Raw genomic sequence first — 19,466 nt, 5'->3', positions numbered from 1 at the left:
CAGTTTAGCAGCATGATACATATTATTCAGTATTTCCAACTTTTTCAGTTGTGCAATTTAAAGGGAACCAGTCAGTCGATTCATGCTGCCCAAATCATAGGCAGCATCAATCAGAATCTGGCTGCATAATTGCAGCAGTGTATGTGTTTCTCTGAAAAGCCTCAGCACTTCAGAGAAAACATATTTTTGCGATCCGGGGACCATAGACAGAGACAAGATTAGTCCGATGCCAGCCCCAGTCGGCTTTTCGCAGCACCGCTCCACGTGATTGACAGATCTCCCCCATGTATTTACATCAGGAGAGGCCTGTCAATCACCTCTAGATGCACTGGAAAAAGCTGACCGGGGGTGTCGCTGAACTAGTTTAGTCTCTGCCTATTACATTTGCCTATGATCCCCAGGTCTTACTTAAACTATAAACTAGAATTCTCTGAAATTACGGAGCATTTCAGAGAAAAACACACCTCATTGCAGGTGAGCAGACAAGCTCTGTATCATGCGGCCCATGGTTTGGGCAGCATAAATTGACGGACAGGTTCCCTTTAAATTGCACAACTGAAAGAGTTGGAAATACTGAATAATATGTATCATGCTGCTTAACTGACATAAATAACACATGGAAAAACTTTGTCGAGGAATGTTACAGTGTATGGCTGAATTCCCAACATGTTTTCTTCTGAAAAAGTTAGAAATGTTCAGAGGACTATTTAAAGGGGTTGTCCGACCTTAGGGTACAAATTCCAAATCACTGTAATCACTGCGTACGCTGAAGATTCTCCGGTGCCGACATCGGGAGCTGCCGGTTATGTGATCACAAGTATGTGATTTGCATACTTCCAGCCTCATTCCGACTAGACGTGTCCGGCTTCGATCAATACACTTACATTGAGTGAGGCTGCATATGTCTAGTCGGCACGTAACCGCATGTGTGCAAAACGCATACCCTACTTGCAGTCACTCTCCGGATCCTTACAGAGTACAGTGCACAGTGCGATGTGAGGGTTCACAAGTCTGCAGTCACATAAAGTGACTGTAAACTTGTAACCTAAGGCTGGACAACCCCTACCGGGATATACTGTATATATTACAAGCATATTGAATTATAGCGCATCATTGTTCCACATACTAAGAATTTACTCAGAAACCATTTTGTATATATGTAACACAATCAATAACTTATGATTTCCCTAAAACATATTCATTCTGTATGTATTATATATGTTATATCAATATGTACGACATATATCAATATTGATCAATATGGTAATTAAAACCATTGGCCATTAGGTGGAACTTCCCCCAGTATAGTTCTTTGCACTGGTCCAGGAAAACCTTTGAATGCTGAGGATTCTTTTTCCTTTCAGTTGTTATTCTTTAAAAATTCTGCACACAAACAACTGTCTGTTAATAAAAAGCGACACCAGCTGGGAGATCATGGGATTGCTAGCATGACGTGCCAGACGCAATGCAACTACATGTGTAGGATGACACCGTCATTAACCCTTTCCCATCTGTGCCACATAAATTAACCAACCAGTGGCCCCTGTTCCAGATGCTTAATTATTAAAAAGTAAAAAGTTCTATGGACAACAAAGTTATCTAGACATGTAAAGTTAAAAACACAATGGTATTCTTTTTGAAGACCCCAGGTTAAAGGAAATGCAAATTTTATCATAAAGTGAAAAAACATTACAGTACTTGGTAATGGCTGAAAGTGTGGAGAAATTTAAGAAAAGGCTAGCATCTACCTTGTACAAGACAACGTACAGAATTACTAGTTTTGATGTGAAATGTTGAGAATTTCTTGTCTTACACATGAGGTTTATCAATTTAAAAAGTTTGAACTTAAAGAGATTTTCCTGGTCTATTTTTTTAACATGATAGTCTTCCTCTGTAAAAATAACAAAATCACCCTGTCGCTCCAGTGCTACATCTCTGCTGCCGCTCCCGGTCTTTCTTGACATGGCAGCAGCAGTGACATCGTGACTATAGCATGTGACTGCTGCAGCAAATTATTGGGCTCAACAGTCTCTTGTCGTCTGCATTGGCATGATCACTGAGCCCAGTGATTGGCTGCAGCAGTCACGTGCTATAGTAAGGAGCAGAGAGGCAGCACCTAAGAGGCAGAGGGTAAAAAAGGCTAGTTTCCCAAATTTTAGACAAAGGATGGTAATACATTAAAAAAAAATGGAAAACCCCTTTAATAGAGCTAAAGAGGTATTCCCATCTCCAAGATCATATCTCAGCTTAGATATCCATGGGTACAACCACTAACAACTAACTGTCACTGTATGAATGGTCTCAACCATGGATACCTTAAAGCACACCTGTCAGCAGGATTGTGCTTAGTAAACTACATACACTGTCAGGTGGGCGACATTACACTGATTAAAATGATACCTTTGATGATGAAATCCGTCCAGTGGTTCTTTTATAATCTTTATTTTCATTTCTGCCATAATGAGATGCTCGTGCTCTGGGGCGGGACTTTAGGGAAGGGCTGTAGCTGGTGCTCTCATTATGTATGCCCATCTCTGGCCTCTGACTGGTCACTGTGCTTTCAGTGAACTGCCTACTGTTTTAAATATTGCCTGTGTAATTTCTGTTCAAAAGTAAATATTTATGTGGTGCCTCTGCAGATCCAGTCGCCACAGAGGTACTGCATCTCACCCAGAGGTGTGGTACCCCACTCTCAGGTAAGGAGGGAGTACTACCCGGGACCCACCCACCTACATCCAACACTACACCATTCCAGACCAGCAGGCGGGGCAAGATGCCCTTGTTCACTGCTGAGCCCTGTCCCTGGCTGGAAGGGGGGGAACCAAGAGAGGGGGAACCATGTAGTGGGTGTGGGTGGAGGAAATAGTTCAGTGTAGCACAGACAGAAAGGGTAGTCAGAAGGAGTTCTGCTCAGAGGAGCAAGGGGAGAAGTTCAGTCAGTCTCCTGTTCCAGTGCTTGGAGCAGGAGGGGAGTTCAGTCAGGGCCCAGCCAGAGAGGCCCAGAGGGAGAGAGAGAAAGAAGAGAGGAGCAGCGAGGAGGGCTCCAGGAAGACAGAAGGGTTCCCAGGGGCACGGCGAGTGCAGAGGCCACCAGTGCGCCCGAATTCACGCTGACGTGGAGGGATCAGGCCGCAGAAGGGGACCGGCCCCAAACTAGTGGAGAACAACCAGGCTCAGCTAGCCAACCGGAGGCTGCAGCATTTTTAAGGTGTTGCAGCCAAAATCCACAATTACATCGCCAAAAAGGTGGCCGCATAGGGTCCAGGGGACTGAGAGTACGTCAACAAGGTCTGGGGCCACTGGCTTGGGACACTGATTGTGTGGCGCAGGGCAGGAGGGTGAGAGCCAATGCAGTGAGACGACCGGGAAAGGTACATAGAACGGGATCCCGTGTAAGTGCTCCTGAGATACCTGAGGGTTTGCTGGATCCCTACCCCGGAGGACACAGGACGACGTGGGCGGTTACACACTGGTAACTGTAACCGGGAGAACTGAACAACTGTAAGTAAAACCTGAAGACTGCACCCCACTGTGTCCTTGAATAATTGCTGTACCATCACCAGCCCTGCACTACACCGCACCGACAACATCTACTCTTCAATTCATCTACACTGCCCGGAGCTTAGCTCTGCCTGTGGAGAGCTGAACCAACTCTGCTGCGTCACCATCAGCTCCAGGGGATCTGCACCGCAGCGGCGGCCCCATATAGCCGCATACCACAGGTGGCGTCACGAACATTATCTCTAAAAACTTTATTCCCCTTTCACTTTCCCTTTAATTGACCACCTTGGGTCATGGATGGGTCACTGCCACTGTGACGTCCCCCAGCATCGACTGGCCCGGCTACCGGGTACCCCACGGCCCAGAGGGCGCGTCATTTACATCCCCCAATATGGCCACCATGGTCCATGCATGAGCAGTAGCATCTTTTGGTTGCTGAGAGATGCTACTGCGCATGCACGGGCACCATTTTGCTAGAGGAAAAAGAAATTTGTCTGCAGCAATATGGCCCCTGCCGCCCGTGCTTGCGCAGTAGCATTTCTCGATCGCCGATAGATGCTACTTTGTATGCGTGGCGCCATATTGCTGCATCCAAATTATTTTTCCTTAAGCAAAACGGCGCCCGCGCATACTGTGCATGTGCGGGCCGCGGCGGCGGCCATACTGGTGGATGTAAATATTCACTTTTGAACAGAAATTACACAGGCAATATTTAATACAGTAGGCAGGTCACTGAAAGCACAGTGACCTGTCAGAGGCCAGAGAGAGGCATACATAATGAGAGCACCAGTTACAGCCCCTCCCTAAAGTCCCGCCCCAGAGCACAAGCATCTCATTATGGTAGAAATGAAAATAAAGATTATAAAAGAACTACTGGACAGATTTCATCAACAAAGGTATCATTGTAACGGCGCCCACCTGACAGTGTATGTAGTTTACTAAGCACAATCCTGCTGACAGGTGCGCTTAAACTACTACAATGCCCTGTACACCTACTACAAAAGTCACTTGGTTTTTATATCTTGACAAAGGTGCCAGTCCGGAGCAGAAACGAGTTGGTATTAATAGAAACCATTTTTGGAATCCCAAGGCTCTTCATTCCCGCAGCGCAGCCTGCCTAAACGTGCCAGCTTCCATTTTTGCCATATACCTCTGGAAGAACCTTTCCTCCAGCCACGGGGCAGCAGCAGTGGCTTTCCATGCCTTTATAGGTGTTGTGTCTGCACACAATACCCATAGGTGAGTGCTACCATTGATTATACCTTTCCCTTACCAGATGATATGTCCCTGTTTTATGTGCGCTTCTGTCCCTTTCCAGAGCTTCTCAACCTACTACACATTGGGATAGGAACTTGGAGATGGGAATCCCACTTTAAATCTTTTGTCAAGCCATAAACTATATAACTAGATCACTGGTAATAGAGAATATTCCATTAGGAAATCCCAACTGAGACATTTATGGTGTATACATAGGATACACTTGTGCTCAGCAATATTCAGAGGCCCAATGTGAATGAGTAGAGAGAGTAAAGTGCGGCCACCTTTCCATTCCAAGAAAGTGCATGGAGGGCCCCCATTCCTGAGGTAGGTGTGGGACCCGCATCTATCAGACATTTCCTAATGATATGCCATAAATGACTTAGGATGTATTCATAACATAATACAAATATATTGCATACCTTTCCATGTGTCCTCACATCCTCAAAGTGTTTTCAGATCCTCTAAGTGAAAACTAAATATATATAGTCTTTCTTATAAGACATTCTTTTTACAATCAAAAGCTTTTCTTAGGCATTGTTATCCTCGGTGATACATACTTTCCTCACACTTGTTTTTCTACATGGCATTCTACATGAGGTTTTCTTAGAGAGGTTGTTTTCTCTGTTGTACCCTCCTTGGAGGAGTCACTATAATATAGGGAATGGGGACGATTACATATGCTTCTCTGCTTTATTCCACCTTGCACTGTAAGATGTTTTACACTCTTGTTTTTCTTTTTCTACCTGAATCTCTTATTCTGTAATATTTTTCTTTTGCTTTTCATGCACTGAAAATGTTAAGAAAAATAATACAAATATATCATATTTGACATTGCTATGTATGGGAAAATTGGAAGATCTTTGTATTTTTTCCCATATGCCCAACACAGTTGTTAATAAGGAAGACGTGCAGGTGGCTTTGTGTCGTACCTCCTTAGGTTGTTGAGCACTCTGATGTTGGCATACATGTAATATATATAATATGTATATGATGGGTTCTTCTCAATGGACCAATCCTGGGGAAATGGACTTTTTGATGAAAACATGTGGCCGCTGTGTTTAGACTCATCATCCACACTGTCAAATGCAGTTATCTGTTAAATGAGAATATAAGAATGTTGTAATTAATATGCTATCAAAAAATATCCAATGTTGAATCAGCCTAGGAACCTTCTCACCAGTTATATTTGAGTTTCGTTACAGATTTTGCTGCCATTAATTTCATATTAACAATGCAGTGCTCATTAGTTTATGCTGAAAGTGAATAAAATTTATTAAGATCCAAATTTATTACATTATTGTGAAATTCCACAACCTAAATTATCCAACAAATTCGTAATCCATGAACCTGGCCTTAAAGGGATTGCCTGGTCCAAAATGACAAATCTGCAGTCACTTTATGTGACTGCAGACTTGTGAATCTTCACATCACGTGCACTGCGCTCTGTGAAGGTTCTCCGGTGTCAGTGCTGGGAATGACGGTCATCGGACTGTCATATCTGATGGTCTGGCAGTCATACAGGTGCTTCTCACTAAATTAGAATATCATCAAAAAGTTAATTTATTTCAGTTCTTCAATACAAAAAGTGAAACTCATATATTATATTGAGTCGTTACAAACAGAGTGATCTATTTCAAGTGTTTATTTCTGTTAATGTTGATGATTATGGATTATAGCCAATGAAAACACAAAAGTCATTTTCTCAGTAAGTTAGAATAATTAACAAAAAACACCTGCAAAGGCTTTCTAAGTGTTTAAAAAGGTCCCTTAGTCTGTTTCAGTAGGCTCCACAATCATGGGGAAGACTGCTGACTTGACAGATGTCCAGAAGGCAGTCATTGACACACTCCTCAAGTTCCCAGAGTTCCAATTTTCATTTGGAAATCAAGGTCCCAGAGTCTGGAGGAAGAGTGGAGAGGACACAATCCAAGCTGCTTGAGGTCTAGTGTGATGTTTGCACAATCAGTGATGGTTTGGGGAGCCATGTCACCTGCTGGTGTAGGTCCACTTTGTTTTATCAAGACCAAAGTCAGCGCAGCCGTCTACCAGGAAATTTTAGAGCACTTCATGCTTCCCTCTGCCGACAAGCTTTTTGGAGATGGAAATTTCATTCTCTAGCAGCACTTGGCCCCTGTCCACACTGCCAAAAGTACCAATACCTGGTTTAAAAACAACAGTATCACTGTGCTTGATTGGCCAGCAAACTCGCCTGACCTTAATCCCATAGAGAATCTATTGGGTATTGTCAAGAGGAAGATGAGAGACACCAGACCCAACAATGCAGACAAGCTGAAGGCTGCTATCAAAGCAACCTGGGCCTCCATAACACCTCAGCAGTGCCACAGACTGATCGCCTCCATGCCACATTGCCGCATTGATGCAGTAATTGATGCAAAAGGAGCCCCGACCAAGTATTGAGTGCATTTACTGAACATACATTTCAGTAGGCTAACATTTCGGATTTTAAAACATTTTTTACGCTGTTGTTATAGAGTATTCTAATTTACTGAGATAATGACTTTTGTGTTTTCATTGGCTGTAAGCCATAATCATCAGCATTAACAGAACTAAACACTTGAAATAGATCACTCTGTTTAGAATGATTCTATATAATAAATGAGCTTCACTTTTTGTATTGAAGAACTGAAATAAATTAACTTTTTGATAATATTCTAATTTAGTGAGATGCACCTGTATCTGCAATATGCATATTCCTGGCCACAAGCCAACTAGATGGGCAAGGTTATTGAGCAAGCCTACAAACAGTTTAGATTTTGTCCAGGAATATGCATACTTGTGGTCGCATGACTGCCGTTCCCGGCACTGACACCAGAGAATCTTTACAGTGCACACAATGTGAAGATTCACAAGTCTGTAGTCATATAGAGTGATTGCAGACTTGTAGTTTTAGACCAGACAACCCCCTTAAGAATGGTATGGTTTGTACATAACGGTCATAATAATGGATGTCACTAACATACAGTCATCAAACCCCCCCAGAGATAAAGAAGCCGACTTACATGTCTGAGGAAGACGCTGAGCTCTTTATTGGCGTTTGGATTGACTGTGGCTTCAAACACTGGCATGAAGATATTTTCCAGCATTTTTCCGAAGTGAGGCACAAACTTCTGAGCTCTAAATATATCACTATAAAAATTCATGATACAGATGAAATAACATATTTCTGTATATAGTATCATCCAAACCTACTATACAGAATATTTTAAGAGCTTTCTGTGTAGCACAAAGATATCTAACATCTCACATTTACATATCTTACATGCTATATCTTAGCGTTCATGTGTTGAGATGAAGCACTGCCATGCAGTGCCATTTGCGGACCAGAAAACGCAGTTGTCATTCTATTTGCTTTTTCCTCCTCATTATTTTAGCAATAATTAACATTCTTCCAATAGAATAAAAACTTTGTACAATACATTTTTGAAATTGCATTTTTTATCTCCAGTATGTAAATTAGCTCTCTTATCCTAGCTGTCTCCTACCTACTGGAGGTCGCTACCCTTTAAGTGAATGTCCGCCCTTTTAACAAGCCTTGCAATATGATTTAGGCATTTTAGCCAAACTTAATTCTTCTTGAAAAGGAAAACATATACCTATGGCTTGGATAAAACCATATGGCAAGGATTGTTAAAGGGGCATTTTTAATTTACACAGTTACTAGCTCCAGTAGGTGGTAGTAGAAAGCTAGGTTTCTTTGTCTTAATGGGCATCTGTCAATAGGATCAACCCTTCTAGCCATCTTAAGCCATCTACATGGGCATATAGGTCATAGAAAGTTGAATAAACTTATCCTATGATATCTTCAATCCAATGTCTTATTAAGAAAAACATGATTTCTCATGAATAAGTGTCATGGGTAACACCGGGGAGATCGCGCAGATCCTACCATTGCCACCAGTTTGTCAGGGGATACAACTTTGCTGCCTCCAATCGTCTGCACAATTACGCAATTGGCTGACAAGTGATGGACGAGGCCACGGATGCTCCCACTACTATGCCAGTTATTGGTGAACTCACAGTGAGCGAATAGTATAAACACCTCCGATTCCAGCTCATGGAATATATAGATATTTATACTCCGGTACAGTCACTGCCAACTCCGCAATAACAAAAGGGAACTACTAGCTGCCACCACAAATCATTTATACAGGCCGTTACAAGCTAGAGTATGACTTCAGGGTTGCGATTTACAGAGCAAGAGGAACAGAGCTATTAAATTTGATAAATTTAATCTGGAAAGGTAGGTAGTGTTTATAAAAAATATACAAAGATGATACAAAATGGGAAAAAGACAATACGGTATAGACAATTACATAAGCTAACAAGCATAAGTTAACAAGGAATAACGAAAGAGAAGTACTAAACTTGAGGTTGCATGAATGGCTCTTATCTTTATAGAGGGAAGAGTTTCTATTAGGAAAATGGAATACTCTCACAGAGAACCGTGTCTTCCAGAATGAACATTGACAGAACCACAAACTCTGTTTTTTATTAGATCAAGGTTATGCCTACACACCTCCCCTTGGTGAACTCATATGGGGGCTGGTTGTGGGATGTGCTAGGTCTTTTAGAAGTTTATGAGACGCCCAATTTAAAGATATCTTCGGCCCTGGAGGTCCCAGGCGGTAGATATTGTCATCATGTTTGTATTGTGATTTTACCTTTCTATAGAAATGAAACATGGCATGGATAGCATCATCCATTGGCCCGATATTGAGTTGGAGGGGTTAGAATGGCCTTACGGTAATGTGAGTGATGCAAGCCCCAATATTCATCACAGACCACTGGCTCCAAAAAGTCTGTGATCAATGCTTTGAACAGAAAAAGCCTTTGCCTTGGAAATGTACTTTTCCGCCTCTGAATAAACGAATCCCAGTCTTAGTGACTGGTTCTGAGAGCAGATCTCCTATTGTAAATACCTGGTCACTGCAGGAAGTACCTACTTCAATGGAGGTTGAAGTGACAGCTCTATCACTTCCCCAGTTATTAATGCCATATGTTCAATGTGAGGGTGATATGTCCCCTCTCAGGAGATGTCTGTATGGATTTTATAATTTTTCCTCTACAACAATATGTAAATGAGCTGGTAAGATCTATGGGCCGGACATAGATCTCCCTGTGAATCTACCTCTAGACCTTATTTTAAAGGAAAGGAGGTATTACCAGGGTGAGACATCAGGAAAACCAGACTGTCAGTTATTGCATTTTTCACACTGATAACTCCCCCTTTCATTTAAAATAAGCTTTGGATGCAGATTCTCATGTAGATCTTTGTCCGGCCCATAGTCCTGAATAGCTCATGTACATATTAAGAAAGACGTGGATTTCTCAGGAATAAGACATCCGATTGCAGATATCAAGGTATTATTTTATTCAGCTTCCTATGACCTACATGCCCATATCATATAGAAGGCTTAGGAGGGTTGATCCTACTGACAGATTCCTTTTAAGTAGAGCTACCATAATTTGTTAACCTTTCTCCCAGGGAGCATTGCTTGTCTTATAAGTCTCTCTTTACCAACTTGATGGTCTTCACAGTAAGAAATATTTTGTTGTTTGGAAACTCCTGTCAACTAGTAAGGGAAAAATAGTTACCCCATAACTTGACAGCCATAGTTCTGTAATATCAATGATAATCAAAGTGCCCTCATAACTGTCACAATGTCCACAATAGTGACAACCTCACAGCAACGACAGCTATAGTACTGTAGTGTTTATTAAGTATGGGCACTGTGTTCATGAAGCCATCTACTGTGCACTAGACAGTGACAGCCACAAGGCCCTCTTATAAGTGAAAGCCATGTAGACTTCCATGCCATAGTTCCCTCTAAGTTCAGCCACAGACCCCATAAGTGTCAACCATAGTGCCCGCTTTGTGTCCCAACCATAGAGGCCCTGATGAATGTCATGATCTCTTCTTTATGTATTATTAATATATGGTTGAATATTGAAAGTGGCAACTTTCATCAGGTCTGTTAAAGAAACCAATGAGTTGTGTCAGGAGGCACCGAAGACCATTATGGGCTTTATAGGTTGTGTACCCCTGATCTATGGCATTTGATAAAAATGTTATGACTGGAATTCTTGTTGAACATTTTAAGATGCAAAAAATCCTAAATTAAAGCTGTGAAAAAAATTCTAATATTTTAAGGAACCTGATATAAAACTGAAACAAGTCCTCCAAAGGATCTGCAGACCTATGCATGGATTAGTATGTTTTCATTCACCATGGAAGCTGTAAAATATGATCCATCAGCAGGGGATTAATGGGTGCAGGAACTGCAATCGCATCCGGGCCCAAAAGGTCTCTTTGGCCTACATGAGAAGACCCATTTTATTAAAGACTGGTGATAGATCGGGGCCCTTTTGAAGATTTTGCATTGGGGCCCACAAGCTTCAAGTTACGCCACAGTCCATCAGTACATATACTGCACAGGGATGTAGGATAATGCATTGAGAGCCTGCACTGATCCTGAGATGTGATAAGATTTTTATTGTTAAATACAGGCTCAAACACATTGACATAAATATATCACATAGATGTGTATATATATATATATATATATATATATATATATTTATTTATTTATTTATTTAAGAGTATGTATTGGCAAACTGGTTTGGTGTTGCTTATTTTTCTTGCTTAGTGGTAATGGATGTGGTTTGGCAACCTTTAATTGAGGGAAAGGGGCATTTCACACACCTTCGTCAGGTATTTTCATGGCACCTCCTGCTTTCTCTGCTAGAATAATAGCCTTTCCCTGTACCCACCCTGATTTGTTAATGACAGTCAACCAACTGCCCTAATTATATTACACAGAATGGAAGTGAAACAAAATTAATATAACAATGCATACAATTTTCTTCGCCTATGTTAATCCATTGACATCCATTCCATCTGCACATCTGCCTGGGAGGCTCACTGACTTCAATGACTCACATAATGATTCAGACTTTCTAGTCCTTAGTCTTACTACAACAATAGACTATCTTTCGAGGGGGACTGACAGGTTATTGCCCCGGATGATTGGTGCCAGGAAGGTGCCAACAAGCCACTCTGCATTCACCGGGACAGCAAACTGCATCTTTGACGTGAAGGAAAGCCTAGCTATGCCTCTGAATATAGAACCATTATTAACGTAGATTTTTTTATTGAATGCTTCATGGTTCCTGGGGCATAGATATTTGAAGTGGATTTGTTATCAAAATTTGTTGTCCTATTTAGAGGCATTAAAAAAAGATAACGAGTTCACTAGTCTAATTGACCCCCAAATATTATGCTATTTGGTTACTAGTCATTGAGACAGAATATAAAAGACTCATTGTAAAGAGTCTTCTAAATTTATACTCTACCACCTCTCCCTGCAATACCTACTAATGGCTAACAGAGGTCAGTATGGGCAGATACACAGCCAGTGGTAAACTTGAACCATGTGGATTCCAATGTAAAATCTCCGACAGAACCTCCAAGTATGACAGGACTTGAAAAGTATTGATCAATGGCACTTCTCGTAACTCCTGGATTCAAGGACACTGGTGCGATTGCAACTCCTACACCCACTATAGTTAAGACCCCATACACGTTATTCTAAAGCCCATCGAACGGGTTCGGATGAAACTCTAATGTGCATGGGGGCCATGAACAGAGGACTGTTGGGGAAGTTAAAGATTAGGCATGTCAGATTTCAGAAAGGCTATCCTTTTGTTCTCCTCAAGATAAGCCATCACCAGAGATGTCTGGTAACGGCTCTCTGATAGAGAACAGAGGAGCACAAGTGCTATTGTTATTGGAGAGCCTGGTGAGATTGCTGTCAGCTGAGCCATCATTTGGCCGACAGCCATTTAAAGGGTGTATGGGGGGGCAATGATGAATGTCACATCATTGCACTTTCTATGTGATGCATGGATGCCCCCTGAGGAAGCTGCATATGTGAAACGTGCATTGGAGTTGGTGGTTGGCATACTACTTGGGCACAACATAGGTAATGATTATTGTTGATTGCATAGGATTTGTGACATTCATTATTGAACTTCCACTATCCATGAAACATCTGCAATACAATTGTGCATTATTTTTGTTATCGTTGCATGTAATATATATCTTTGCTCAGATATATTTCCCATGTGGTTTCCCCTTTTCCACCACTCTGCCGGGGAACATTTTCTAGACTACATCGATGGTTTTAAAGGGAATCTGTTAGCAGATTTTTGCTATGTAACCTGAGAGTAGCTCGGTGTAGGGGCAGATGGTCTGGTTCCAGCGATGTGTCACTTACTGGACTGCTTGATGTAGTCTTTATAGAACCCTGTTTTCTCTGCTGTAGATGTAGCCGTGGTCAGATCTGTGTAAAACCCTTACCCACCTCTGATTGGCAGCTTCCTGTGTACACTGTACATTGTGAACAAGCTGACAATCAGTGGTGGGGGCTGGGTTACATAGCTCAGCTGGTCTTGCTTGCATGTGAGACCTAGTCCACTAGTGATAATCTCCTGTTGATAAAACACTGATTGTATTGAAACTACAGCAAGCTGCTGATCAAGTGACACATCCTTGGAATCAGGGTCTCTGCTTGTACATCATGCGGCTCTCAGATTAAATAGCAAAAACCTGTTGCCAGATTCCCTTTAATTTATTATCAATAAAAATTGTTGTTTTTTTGTTAGTTTACTCTTCTTCCTCCTTTGTCTTTGATATTAATGATTAATGATTTGATATTAATCACTATAGCATAATATAACTGAATTATCTTAATTGATATATATATATTTCTGAAACACTATAGAAAGTCTGTATAATAATTGCTGGCATTGTATGTTTGTATTTCTTTTGCTATGGGAGGAAACTATTTAGGGCAGTTCACTCTCCACTGCCAGTGCCAAACTTACTATATTCTTGGGACTTGAATCATGAATTTCATGTTGGGACTGTAAACCCTGTGCTTGTTGAACCAATAAGCCAGTTTAGTCCATTCCTCGGGAGATCGTCCATAGATTGACAAGCGCGGCTCAGCATACTGATACTTAGCGTCTTCCAAGTCTGAGCCCACTTCCTGTGATGAATAAGATAAGTGTATAATAGTTTTTTTGGGTTTTCAGGGTTAATATATAGCAATAATGTGTTTTCATGCAGTTGGCAGCACTCATTAAAAATGAAGTTCCTTCTCTCAGTCATTACCATTAGTCTCATTAGGATCTGGATAGGCCATTGGCTTGCAGACTGGTTCACACTTGCCTTTCTCATACTTTTCCTTTAGCTTAGTTTTGCTTAGCAAACTCTTACTTTGCCACTAGAAAAAGCTTGATACAGGCAAGTAAGAATTAGCCATGAATTTTAAAATGTTGGATAATAACCTGTAAGGCCTGTTCTGCATTCAGTCTGGTCCTATTGTTATAGACCTCCGTTCATACATGAGTAAATTGGCTTGTATCTATGGAACAGCAGATAACTTGATGACTATTCATACAGTCATTATGGCTTCATTTTTTACAGGATTACTGACAGATATGGATTATTATAGATCTTGCATTTTGACCAAAGCAATGGATCTAATATGGGTCTGTTTTTCCGCCAATTGGGGCCGATTCATCAAGACGCACGCAACGCAACCTAATGAATTCAGCACCCCTTCTGAGTGGTGTGTACATCAGAAATACTACTCCAGCCAGGCAGAAAAAAAATACTGCTACTTTTCCTGAATCAGATGGTTGGGCAGGACCATGCCACATTCAAATCTGGCTTTGCCACAGCTCAACCTATATCAACCGAGCTAATCCAAAAGGGCATGAAAATGTTAAAAGACGCTGATTTTTCTCTACTCCTGGTAAACCCGTTTCAGAACTATTTGTTAAAAGTCAATCATTGAATTAATGTTAACAACACAACAAGTCTTGGGAATACAGATTTCAGAATTATCATCTGGAATTACAGTCGCCAACAGCAGAGCTGACAAAACTGAAACGACCATACTAGATTTACAACATAGCAATGAGCTTTTGTCAAAATCTATTCATTGCTTTTAGGAGGAAATATTAGCCCTCAAATCACAAGTAGCTATCTCAGATTGGGCAAGGAAAAATAACTTGAAGATCAGAGGCATCCCGGAATCAGTGAACTCTTCTGATTTAAGACAGTATCTTACAAATATGACTTCTCATCCACTTCCAGACCTGACAAAGAAAAAAATTGTTCTTGATGCATATAGAATCCCCAAACCAAAACATCTATCCAAGGAAATCCCAAGAGACACAATCGTCATAGTTCATTCTTGTGCCACAAGGAATAAACTATTGTCCCTTATGCGATACTCAAAAAATCTCCCTGCTCCATTCAACTCAATTTCTTTTTTCTAAGACTTATGTAACGCAACCATTGCAGCTAGGAAATCCCTGAAAAGTATCACTAAGGAACTTATCCAGGCCGGATCAGATATCAATGGACACAATAAGAAACTTTACAGGTTCATCAGGGAAATAAAACATTTTCAACTTCTTCTCCAGATGAAGGCCTACAGCTACTAAGTCAACTCAATATCCAACCACCATTAAGAAAATAGATCATCTTCCATACCTGATTGGATTACAATTATGGATAATAACAGTGCTACAAAAACTCTCAATTACCATACCTTCCCTGGATTACAAACTAGGACAGCATTGGACTCTACTGCAAGCATTCGATCCTCAGAACCAAACTCCCCCCCCCCCCCAAGTCGAAATTATACTTAGACCTAGAAAAGAGTACACATGACTATAAGCAATGGGATTTACGTTTGTCTTGTTATACTTACATGCGTTTTCTTTCTCTTCCTAATATAAAGTATTTTAAATATAATACACTATATTTTGTAAAACTGCTACTTTTAAGTTATTATATCCATGTCTCCCACCTGTTTTGACAGGTTTCTCCTATCCTTTCCTTATCTATAATCCTTTTTCTTCCCCTATTAAAGTTTACCTTTTCCCTTCCTCCGCTCCCATTACCTTTCAATGTTTCATATATAAAACCCTTGTGCGTATTGTTCTCCCTCCCTTTTAAAACCAATAAAAATAATTTGAAAAATACATGTAACATATAAACCTAATCTAAACAATAGATCATTTTCTGATGATAGCGTTGCTTTAAAGTGCACATCCTATCCTCCCTCCAGCTTCTCTTCCCCTTTACGTAGACTTATAACCAGAAGTTGGAATTTGATCCTTCACAGATGACAGATTTGTTGACAGATTTAACCCCTTGGCAATATCTATCGTACATGTCAGGGCCGGCGTCAGCACCCGGCGCACCCGGGCAAATGCCGGGGCCCTGAGCAGGCAGAGGGGCCCACTGGCGGTCGCGCACCCCGCTGGGCTATGGGCGGAGGAGAGCGGTGTCAGCGTCCGCCCTTCTCCGCCGCTTGCTCAGGGCCCCGGCAGCCCGATACTTACCTCTCCCCGTGCCTCCGCAGATCCGCTGTCTTCCTGCTCTGCGCTCCCTGTGATGTCTCAGGTCAGAGGGCGCGGTGACGTCTTTTCACCGCGCCCTCCCCTGAGCCGTCACAGGGAGCGCTGAGTGGGAAGACGCCGACAACGCTGGAGTTCGGAGCCGAGCAGCGAGCAGCGAGCGGCGGGCAGCGGGCAGCGGGCAGCAGGCAGCAGGCAGCAGGTGAGGAGAAGGGAGGTGAGTATTTGATTTTTTTTTTTTAATGTATGGAGGCATGGGGCATTATAAAGAGGGGGGGGTGACATCCTGCATGGGGCATTATAAAGAGGGGGGGGGACATCCTGCATGGGGCATTATAAAGAGGGGGGGACATCCTGCATGGGGCATTATATAGAGGGGGGGGACATCCTGCATGGGGCATTATAAAGAGGGGGGGGGTGACATCCTGCATGGGGCATTATAAAGAGGGGGGGGACATCCTGCATGGGGCATTATAAAGAGGGGCGGGGACATCCTGCATGGGGCATTATATAGAGGGGGGGGGACATCCTGCATGGGGCATTATATAGAGGGGGGGGCAGCCTGCATGGGGCATTATATAGAGGGGGGGGTGACATCCTGCATGGGGCATTATATAGAGGGGGGGGGACATCCTGCATGGGGCATTATAAAGAGGGGGGGGGACATCCTGCATGGGGCATTATAAAGAGGGGGGGGACATCCTGCATGGGGCATTATATAGAGGGGGGGGTGACATCCTGCATGGGGCATTATAAAGAGGGGGGGGACATCCTGCATGGGGCATTATAAAGAGGGGGGGGGACATCCTGCATGGGGCATTATATAGAGGGGGGGGGGACATCCTGCATGGGGCATTATATAGAGGGGGGGTGACATCCTGCATGGGGCATTATATAGAGGGGGGGGCAGCCTGCATGGGGCATTATATAGAGGGGGGGAAACAGCCTGCATGGGGCATTATAAAGAGAAGGGGGGGGCATCCTGCATGGGGCATTATAAAGGGGGGGACGACATCCTGCATGGGGCATTATAAAGGGGGGGCAGCCTGCATAGTGCATTATGTGGGGGGGAACAGCCTGCATGGAGCATTATAAGGGGGGGCAGCCTGTATGGGGCATTATGTGGGGGGTAACAGCCTGCATGGAGCATTAAAAGGGGGGGCCTGTATGGGGCATTATGTGGGGGGTAACAGCCTGCATGGAGCATTAAAAGGGGGGGGGCCTGTATGGGGCATTATGTGGGGGGTAACAGCCTGCATGGAGCATTATAAGGGGGGGGACAGCCTGTATGGGGCATTATGTGGGGGGTAACAGCCTGCATGCAGCATTATATGGGGGCCAGTATCCTGTATGGAGAGTTATAAGGGGACCGGTATCCTGTATGGAGCGTTATAAGGGGACCGGTATCCTGTATGGAGCGTTATATGGGGGCCAGTATCCTGTATGGAGTTTTATAAGGGGACCAGTATCCTGTATGGTGCGTTATATGGGGGCCAGTATCCTGTATGGAGCTTTATAAGGGGACCAGTATCCTGTATGGAGCGTTATATGGGGGTCAGTATTCCGTATGGAGCCTTATATGGGGGCCAGTATTCCGTATGGAGCCTTATATGGGGGCCAGTATTCCATATGGAGCCTTATATGGAGGCCAGTATTCCGTATGGAGCCTTATATGGGGGCCAGTATTCCGTATGAAGCGTTATATGGGGGCCAGTATTCTGTGTGGAGCGTTATATGGGGGCCAGTATTCTGTGTGGAGCGTTATATGGGGGCCAGTATCCTGTATGGAGCGTTATATGGGGGCCAGTATTCTGTGTGGAGCGTTATATGGGGGCCAGTATCCTGTATGAAGCGTTATATGGGGGCCAGTATTCCGTATGGAGCCTTATATGGGGGCCAGTATTCCGTATGGAGCCTTATATGGGGGCCAGTATTCTGTGTGGAGCGATTCACCGGTTTCTGAGCTATTGTGGAATTTACAATAGATATCACTCATGTAATGTAAAATCTTTGCATTGTACTATATATATATATATATTTCTCCGCCGTATCTCTGCATCATGAATCGTGGTATGTGTTAAAGGGGCCCACTGAGACTCTTTCGCCCGGGGCCCAGAAAAACCTGGAGCCGGCCCTGGTACATGTATACGACAGATGTACGCACTGCATGTATGAAGCTGTCTCAGGAGCAGAACATGCTCCATACATACATAAGGCAGCTGTGAAGCTGTCAGAAAATAGCTGCTGCCATATGCATTTATGATTCCCTGTTTTTTCCTTCATCCTTGGTATAAAAGGGTTGTCCACCTAATTTATATACAGTATATATGTAGATTGTATATTAACTGAAATGAATCTATTGGGGCTAAAAATTATTTTTTCAATCTAAAGTAGCGACCAAAAGTTTTGCTTTTTTTTTTAAAGTGTGATTACTTCTGTCTGGTTGTTGTGACGCCATTTTCCTGGTGATTTTAGTAAACCGGAAGAAGATGATTGTCAGCTATAAGGACGAAAATTGCATTTGACATTGTTTTATCCCTTTATGTGTTAGTTTTCAACATTTGCTGGGCCAAATGTTTTGCATATTTTGTTATGGGTAGTCGAATTTTGCCTAAAAAATTTTTTTTATTCATTTATTTTTTTTTATGTGTTTGTTTTTTGATTCAAACACACAAAGCCAAATTTATCACCAGATGTCAGGAAGTTTATAAGGCTATGTTCCCACCATCCAGAGCCTGTTGCGGCCCGGCGCTGCGGAGAAGCCGCCTGCGGCTTCCGCTCAATATGCTAATGAGCTGCACCATTTTTTTTTCCACATGCGGACTTTCCTCATAGAGGTTAGGTCTATGGGGAAAACCTGCATGCGGACTCGCCGAAGAAATTGACATGCTGCGGTCTGGATAGACGCGCCGCATGTCAGATTCCGCGGTTGAGCCACAGATGCATAGTGGACATGGGATTTCTGCAAATCCCATCCACTATGCTGTAACAGCTGGCTGCTGCAGTTTGCATGCAGAACAAGTGCGCTGTGTCCAATCCAAAGCGATTACTGATTGTGCGCACATACCCTTATTCTGAGAGTGAAGTCAGGCAAAAGCCAAAAAGAGGTAGCTATGGAATTCAACTGTTCTAGGGGTCAAGCGTCACATATATTAAAGAAAGAAAAATAAGGTTATGGAACAGCTGACAAACCTAGAAGTGGACGACCAAGGAGAACTTCCTCCAGAGTTGATCACATTAATAAG

At 42.7% G+C, this 19,466-nt stretch overlaps 1 protein-coding gene across 1 annotated transcript in view; it reads right to left on the bottom strand.

The window, feature by feature from the left end:
• AMPD1 (adenosine monophosphate deaminase 1) overlaps positions 1-19,466 on the bottom strand; it is a 78,878-nt gene that overhangs the window by 13,491 nt on the left and 45,921 nt on the right. Inside the window, exons 9-11 of the mRNA XM_073667135.1 lie at positions 13,669-13,832; positions 7,782-7,908; positions 5,691-5,854 (exon numbers count right to left, since the gene is read on the bottom strand). Of these exons, the coding sequence (XP_073523236.1) occupies positions 5,691-5,854; positions 7,782-7,908; positions 13,669-13,832 (455 nt within the window). The remainder of the gene's footprint in view (positions 1-5,690; positions 5,855-7,781; positions 7,909-13,668; positions 13,833-19,466) is intronic.

The sequence above is a fragment of the Phyllobates terribilis genome, unplaced genomic scaffold, assembly GCF_046119375.1.
Source record: "Phyllobates terribilis strain yellow unplaced genomic scaffold, ASM4611937v1 Scaffold_2__4_contigs__length_985480577, whole genome shotgun sequence".
In the NCBI taxonomy this organism is placed as follows: Eukaryota; Metazoa; Chordata; class Amphibia; order Anura; family Dendrobatidae; genus Phyllobates; species Phyllobates terribilis.
The sequence above is the reverse complement of the archived record's forward strand: the minus strand, read 5'-3'. Positions and strand labels throughout refer to the sequence as shown.